This window comes from Leptinotarsa decemlineata, unplaced genomic scaffold, assembly GCF_025532065.1.
Source record: "Leptinotarsa decemlineata unplaced genomic scaffold, Ldec_3_MD MMD2_tig00026299_RagTag_RagTag, whole genome shotgun sequence".
Taxonomy (NCBI): Eukaryota; Metazoa; Arthropoda; class Insecta; order Coleoptera; family Chrysomelidae; genus Leptinotarsa; species Leptinotarsa decemlineata.
Genome location: NW_027412676.1, coordinates 3,732,004 through 3,739,988, shown reverse-complemented (window position 1 = coordinate 3,739,988; position 7,985 = coordinate 3,732,004). Strand labels below are relative to the sequence as shown.

Genomic DNA, 7,985 nt, shown 5'->3' with positions numbered 1-7,985 from the left:
ACGTATTCAAAGAAACACTTTATTGTGGCGTGTAAAGACACGCCCGAAGAAGCCATTGTATGGCGAAACACGTGTTGATTTTCATTATATTTCAATAAATTATGAAATTTCAAGTCATATCTGCTTCAACTTATATATCTGTTATATGCCCATAGTTTATCTATTCAATATCTACTCTGAAATAGGAAATAAAGGTGAACAAACAAAAGATCATTAAATTTTACATTCTATCACATAGGTACAATATATTGCAAAATATTCCCTTGTACTGTTATGTAAAATTTCAGTTTGTATTTTTTCTTTATTTTTAATTTTTGTTCAATTGTTTCATTTTTACTTGTATTTTATTTCACTATTATTTCATTTCAGGTTTTTTGCTTAATATAATTGTTATTTACAGCTATTTATTTTTAATTCTTCTTTTTTAGTTGTTTCAGGGATTTCAAATCATTTTATATATATTAGACAATGGAAGTCCGAACTAGTGAAATTCATCATGAAACATTGTCAATCATCTTCAAACATAGGTTTGTCTATTTTTCATACCTCTACAATATTTTCTTTATCAACCCAAAACTTCAGGTTTCCAATTTCAAAACTCACAAAATTCAATACAAACTTTGAGCCCCTATTTTTCCTCCTTGGGGGTGGAAATTCCTGATTCCCGTTCTTGATTCTTATTTACGCTATACAAAAAACCTACCTACATATTTCAAGTTTCTAAATTCAGTAGCTTCGGCTGTACGTTAATATAAAAGCGGGCAACAGCTAGTAATTTATATTTTTCTATATCTTCAAAAATACAGTAACTAAAAAAATATGCCAACTGCACTAAATATGAATATATTTTAGAATCGAATTATGTTACCTATAAAGAAATTGGCAAAACTAACACAACCGTCAACGACGTCTGTCTTCACGCATCCGCCCGCGTTCTCGGCGATGACGGTTAAATGCTTAGACCATTCTGTACCCCCGCGCATCGGTCCCCGTCGTCTTACAGTAGACGCGACGCGTAATGGCTCACTGCGTTGCGTCAAGCTGATCGTATCGTGATAACTGTTAAATGATTCGTCCAAATTACTTAGTGTAAAAGCCAAAGCTTATCTATATTAACTACTTAAAACGACAATTTTTATAATAATTTGACAGATATTCTAAAATGTGCATTTTAAAAAAGCATCCAATTTAATTGTATTTATGACTCAGTATTTTGCATAGTGGCTACCTCTTACTTTTATTTAGAACTATTCAAGATCAACAGTTTTACGGTACATTATCTGCATATAATACCAACGGTATAGGTAGCGCACGCCAAAATAGTTCTCAGGGAGCAAGAATTTTTCCGGCTTACTTAATACTTTTCGTTATATTATGACCAAAATTACACAAAACCGTTGTAAATTGTAGCCTAAATTTTATTCTGATGTATAAGCTGTATTTATGTGAAGTTTCATCTAAATCCGTTCAGTCGTGAAAGAGCCACAAACTTACACACGACATACGTCCATCCTTACAAACTTTCACATTTATTTCCCAGATGTCACCTCTCAGTATTTCTTGTGATTGAAACTACAACATTTGTATATAGACTATACAGGGTGTAACATAAATACGTCAAAATATTCAAGTGACGTATTCCTGAGACAATTTTAAGAAAAAAAGTCTATATGAACTTGTGTCCGAAAATGCTTTGTTTCGGAGATACGGGGTGTTGAAATTGAATTTTTTTATTCACTTTTTGAAAATAACTCTTGAAAAAAATAAGTTTTTTGTACGAAATTCGGTACCCGGGGTTTTTTTGACGTGGGAAATCATAATTTCGTATCAATTTTCATGTAACATCTAGAGAGCGGTGCGTACGCTGTCATTATTTATTTCAAATTGCCCTAACTTTATTGACAGTAAACTTTTGGTACTTTTCATGAAAAAAACCTAATTTCCACACCTATTTCAAGTAAAAAAGGTATACCTTCTCAACAACGCTGGAGGTGATCGTTTTCGAGATATTTACAATTTTCTATATCGATGCATATTACTTAGCTCCTAGGGGCGCTAAGTGAAGTTGCTGAGAACATTACAAAAACTAGGTATGTGGTGGATCTCGTCAAAATAAACAACTTTTTCCTATAAAATATTTAACAAATTCGTTTTCGAAATACAGATTGTTGAAACTTTTCAAAACATGGTAGGTTTTTGTCATAAGTTTTTTGCAATTCTAGTTATTTTCATCAAACGTAACAGTTTAGATAGAAATTCACTTAGTTTCTTTTCACCATCTTGCGATATCATATTAAAAGTAACACAGTCAAAAATATGATTGCATAGCCGCTTGCTCTAAGGTCCGTTGTTCTATCCATTGCGGTATCACCCGTTTGTTAAAAAAAAAACATCTCACTGGTTATATCACATTTGAAGAAATACACATGTTTGACAAAATTCAGAATTACTATCCATAGTGATATAATAAAAATTCATATATAAATTTTTCAAAAGAAAAGAAGAATCAACATAAATAAATACTGGGTACCTGATTTGGACTGCACATGAATTAGGTCGATTAATCCAAGTAATAGAAGCCACGATAACCAAATACTTTTGAAGAAAAAATCCAACAACGTATCTGCTGTGAGAACAACCCGAACACTTTATCTATTGCCTTATCGCCTTTGATCGCCAGACACAAGTTATCTCCGACCAAAAAAAGTTGCACTCTTTGAAAATATAAACAAATTAGAAAAAATTCAATTTATTAACAATCTAATTCTAGTCACAATATAAAAACCATCATGAGAAATATTCCTGAATTCGTCAATGTTCATTTTTAATTATGTGTATTCTCAGGTGGAGGAGCCATACAATTTCCAGTTGGATATCGGTTTCTAAAATTTTCAATCAAAGTGGGATCAATTAACCTTATGCCATCTACTTGATTTCCAAGTGTTATCCAGTTTGGTTGAATATTATGAGGTCTACCAAACAATTCAATTTTTCTTGTACCTGGAGATAAGCGTTCAATCATACCTGAAAAAACCACAAGGGTTATTTTCATTTATATAACAAAAATATAAAATCATTTTGTGTTATACTGCAGAACAATTCCTTGGCTTAAGGAAGCTATTGTATAGTGAAACACGTGTTGCAGTTTTGTAAACTTTTCCATGAAAATATAAAGTTTTACATGAAAATTCATTTTGTGGCCTGTTCAAACAGTATGGACACATCCGAGGAAGCTACTGTATAGTGAAACATGTATTGTGGTTTTGTAAACTGTTTAGTGAATATCTCACAATAAAGTATGACTTGAATCTGTCTGTTTTTCTGTTTTAAAATCTGTTTTTCCATTAACCAGCTGTCGCACCCCTACGAACGACAACCCTCAGAAGTCAAAACTTGTGCGAGCCAAGGATTAACGAGGTCTTACCTTTTTAACGTGTGATTCCTAACATGAATACATTATGGAATTTTACAACATTCACCTCACCCAAAATTCGTGTACTGTAGTATCTGGTAAATGTCTACCGGAACATAACTACTTCTGTGGCTAATATCACAATATACATTGAATAATATCTGCAAGTTTTCTCACTGAGGTTCTTCTCGTTCGTCTAGCAACAGAACCTTGCTAAAATAAATGAAAGAGATCACCAAAAGACTGATTTCGGAGTACTACCCTTCGTCAGTGCAGTAAAGATCCGACCTAAACAGCAGTGTACCCGGGACTCACCTGACTTCTACACGGCCCGGCTGTTATATGAGACCTTCGTCTGAGAAATAGATTTCTCATCTAATAACAAAACCCTAAGTGGGAAGAAGCACCCCATGTGTCAACACTCCAGCGGAAATAAAAATAAGTCTGATGATGTGTTGTTACATGGGATGCTTCTTTCCGCTCGTTCGCGAGATGGAGTTGTTAATACTTAATGAATCTTTCTCTTGGAAGAAGTCTTTGTATAGCAACCGGGCCGCGTTGAAATCAGACACAATTCCCAGACACACTGCTGGTTGGGTTGAATCTCTCCTCCACTGACGAGAGATAATACCCTGAAACCAGTTTGTAGGTGATCTACTCCAGTGATACCAGTGAGGTTCTGCTGCTAGACAAATGGGAAGCATCTGTAAACATTTTCTCAGTGTGTAAACTTACATAAATATCTGTCGGATATAATTCAATGTCCATAGTGATATTAGCCGAGAAAATAGTTGTTTTCTGTCAGGAATCTAGCAGATCCTACATTGTAGGATCAAACACTTAGCTCCATGCCGCCAATGTATTTATTGGTATAATTGTTAATATTGCAATTTACTCATGTAAAATATTTTATTTTCCAGAAAATTCCTCAAACATTTAGCTCTATGTAACCTACAACTTATTATTAGAAGAAACGAAAACGTACCTGAATGACAACCAAGATTAACAAAGATGGCAGAATTGTTCCAAAAATAGAGCCATAAAACAGGAAAGTAAGCAATGTTAGAACAAACATTTCTTTCTAGAAATTATATTGACCTTTTATACCATCTTCATAGGAAGATGAAAATAATTCATTAAAACTATTGTTTGAATTGAGTGACAATTGAATTGATCTGTATTTTAGGTAGTTACTGTCATTTAAAACAAATTATATTGACATACAATATTGCAGTATTCCTAGAGTATTACAAAAGAATTTGTGAAAAATGTAGTAACAATATTCACTCATTTTCATGAGACATTTGAAAAACAAGAGTTGACTAAAAAGTGATTTCATTACATTTTCAGTTTCATAAATTTTATTTACCATATATTTCGTCAGGTTTATGACTGGTTGCGCGAACCTCTGCCACAATCACATCGGAATCCAGTCCTCTATTCAAATCTTGGGGATCTCCTTTCATACCTACAAGACAATGCTCTTTTCCATGATTCAACCAATGTCCGGTCCTACCCGTTCTGATAATTCTTTGCAACTGATTAGTTTTTACCCATATTATCTCATCTACTCTTTCATATCCCCAAAGCTTTAAGCATTCTCTACCAAGTTCCATTGCCCTGCCTGTTACCCAGAGAAATATAAGACCATCATCTTGCAATTGGGGAATGCCCAACTGCCTCATCTCATCATCAGACATTGTTCCATACGGCAGCTCCATATGTATATCCCATGGTGGATCTGCCATAATCACAGCAAACTTGCCCAACACTGTCATGTCCAAATATCTCAAATCACATTGAACCCACTGCGGAGGGTATAAAGTTGTACTTTCCATTCTGACTAATGGTTCGCTAGGTATAGTAGGTTTATCTTCTGAGCTTGAACTCTTATCTACTTCATAGTGCACATATTTGCAACTATCCATGTGGAAACAGGTATTCAGAAATGAACAGTCCCCTAGAGACTCATCAGTATGCTTCTGCAAAATTTTTTTAAAATGTAATTTCTTACATTCAGATATGCCGTTTCTTTCACAATCTAATTTAGTCCCGTGAGGACAAAATTCCATCAGCTGTTTACCACCTTGTGACTTGAAACGTTCTGTTAAAGAGCGCTCTTTGGCAGTTGGTTTGCTCAACAAATCAAGAATTTCTTCACCTAGTTTTTTGCTCTCTTTTTCCTTTGTTGAGGGCATAGATAGTAGAGACTGAAAATTAAAAATACTTACAATTTTATCCTTTAATTTAAACCATCTAAACTTTGCTTATAGGTCAGTTGTTGCTGATTTGAAAAGAACAAGTATTTAATTGAAAATACTTACCAATATGTCAGCTTTGGGTTCTTTCTTGTCTTTTTTTCTCCTTTCCTCATCTAATTCATTTTTTTCTGGTGTATCTTCTCGCCTTCTTTTTAGGTCATCATTGGATATTTCTGGCTTTTCTAGTGTACTACCCAGTATCATCGCATTCACTTTAGAGACCTCAATATGAGACACTTCTAATAAATTCACTCCATCTTTTGAAGAAGTCTTAACTGTTATAAGTTTTTGCAAAGCAAATTTCTCAAGCAAGTTACATATCTTTCTATGAGAACTGTCATGATCTGCTAACAGCTTAAGGGCAGTTAAAAGATCACAAGAGGACACCGGTAACTGGAGAGTCACTTCACTTAATTCCCTCAGTAATGACTGTTCCAATTCAGGATCGATCTTTATTAGATCATCAGGATTCTCGCTTTTTGGTTCTTTGCTGACTGTAGAGCTGAGAGGTGTATAAGTTGTTACATCTGATGTGTTTACTGAAGATGCGGGACCTACGGATTTTATCAGTGAATGACAATATAATAAATGAAGAACAATATATTACCCAAACTTGAGCCCAGTAACTCCTGTCTTTCCTTTTTTCTCTTTTCCAATCTCTCCCGAAAACTTTTACGTTTACTTTTGATAGCTTGAATTTCTTCCCAGGCATCTTGGGGCATTTTGTTTCATGAAAACTCAAATTTCATAATAAAATAACAGTGAGCAAACATTCATTAATATTTCGAAAAACCCTCAGAGTAATAATGTAAAACCTTTTAGTACTGTGCCACAGATATTGTCTCCAGTATGAAGAATACAGTGGCACCGAACATAGTGTTTACTTCAGTGACGTAATTTTAGTAAACTAACATATATAAGCCTTTGTTGCCCGAGAATGGTATTCTCGGGTGTTGCCACTTGCCACTACTTTGAAATCCAACGTAATGAACCATGTTCCTGAAGTACGAAAAATCACTCACTAGCAGCGCTAGTAGTTCGGTAGGGACAAACACTGCCTAATCGTCGTATAAACATATGGTAAAGTACAATTAAAAAAGAATGTTTTTAACAGAAGATGTTCCTGGAGCAAAACTAAAATTTGCAACTGTAAAGGATAACAATGTTATTACATTAAAACGTTGGCTTGCATGCCGTAATTTAAAAGTAACTGGAAACAAAGTGAATTAATAGACAGGTTAGTATATAGACTCTAGGAAAAGAGTAGCGGTTGATTCAAACTGTAATGAAAGAAATTTAAAATAATTATGAATTTCAGATTTATTTCCCAGTGAAATATGAATCAAATATAGATGGTAGTGAAATGAATTTAATTAAATATAATAAGTGAATATAATTTAGTAAACGATTGAGGTTATATCTCATTCTAATCAATGGTAATTAACTATGAAAAATTTACTATTCATTTCATATTTAGAGCATACATATGAATATTTATTTATTTTTTGCACTGTTAAATCCACTCTCCTCGAAGTATGTATGCATTTCTTACATCTAACCTCATTGATATGAGGTTTAATAAATGGCAATAAAAACACGTTTTCTTCTGGATATCGATTATCTGACGTACAATTCGCAAAACAGCAATTCTTTGTTGGCATTATACTAGCACAAAATAATTTTTGATATCAGATATATATTTTTAAATAATAAATTAATAATACGTAAATAACACTGTTTTACATGTGAATAGTTTATGCATTGTATATAAACTAATAATATATACAAAGGTTTATGTTTGTCCCTACTACTTGTGCTGCCTCTCGTGACACGTTCGCTGTGCTATTAATAATAATAATAATAATCTTTATTTCAAAGAGTGTTTCACACAAATCAGCGAAAAACAAAAAAATGAAACTGTGTCAATTTTCATAATTCTTAAATCTAATATCTAATAAGAATAATTTAGAAAGTCTTCTACATTATATGGTTCTACTTCAATGAGAGGGTTTAACATTTGTTTTAAATTTGTTGATGTTGTTCAAGGTTTCAATGTTCTCTTTTTCCATAGGAGAAAAATTCATGGGTCTTAGAATATATATCTGAATCAGGGTTCGTATATCCTATATAGGAACCCGCCATTCTGCTAACCGTTTGCATGAACGGTAGAACACATCGCTCATAATCACAGAATAATTGGTTCTGTGTCAGGGTTCTTAGCTTTGTAGTTCTGTGGTAGAGTAGTGACAGTAAGGTAGACAATTTTTTATAGAAATTTTGGTAAGTTTCAGATTACCATAGTTTTTTTTTAA

At 33.4% G+C, this 7,985-nt stretch overlaps 1 protein-coding gene across 1 annotated transcript; it reads right to left on the bottom strand.

Moving 5' to 3' along the window:
• Window positions 1-2,733: 2,733 nt before the first annotated feature.
• Mettl3 (Methyltransferase like 3) lies at window positions 2,734-6,649 on the bottom strand. The gene is made up of 4 exons (XM_023158154.2): window positions 6,281-6,649; window positions 5,737-6,227; window positions 4,782-5,622; window positions 2,734-3,024 (listed from the first exon to the last, which is right to left on the bottom strand). The coding sequence occupies exons 1-4, from the start codon at window positions 6,393-6,395 to the stop codon at window positions 2,825-2,827; spliced, it is 1,647 nt and encodes a 548-aa protein (XP_023013922.2). The 5' UTR covers window positions 6,396-6,649; the 3' UTR covers window positions 2,734-2,824.
• Between the last annotated feature and the right edge of the window lie 1,336 nt (window positions 6,650-7,985).

Bases quoted from the DNA above. Each gene is read 5' to 3' on its own strand.
- Mettl3 (XM_023158154.2), bottom strand. From the start codon at position 6,395: ATGCCCCAAGATGCCTGGGAAGAAATTCAAGCTATCAAAAGTAAACGT. The intron at 6,228-6,280 runs GTAATATATTGT...TAAAATCCGTAG, and splicing joins GTTACTGGGCTCAAGTTTGG to GTCCCGCATCTTCAGTAAAC. The intron at 5,623-5,736 runs GTAAGTATTTTC...TTTAATTTTCAG, and splicing joins AACCCAAAGCTGACATATTG to TCTCTACTATCTATGCCCTC.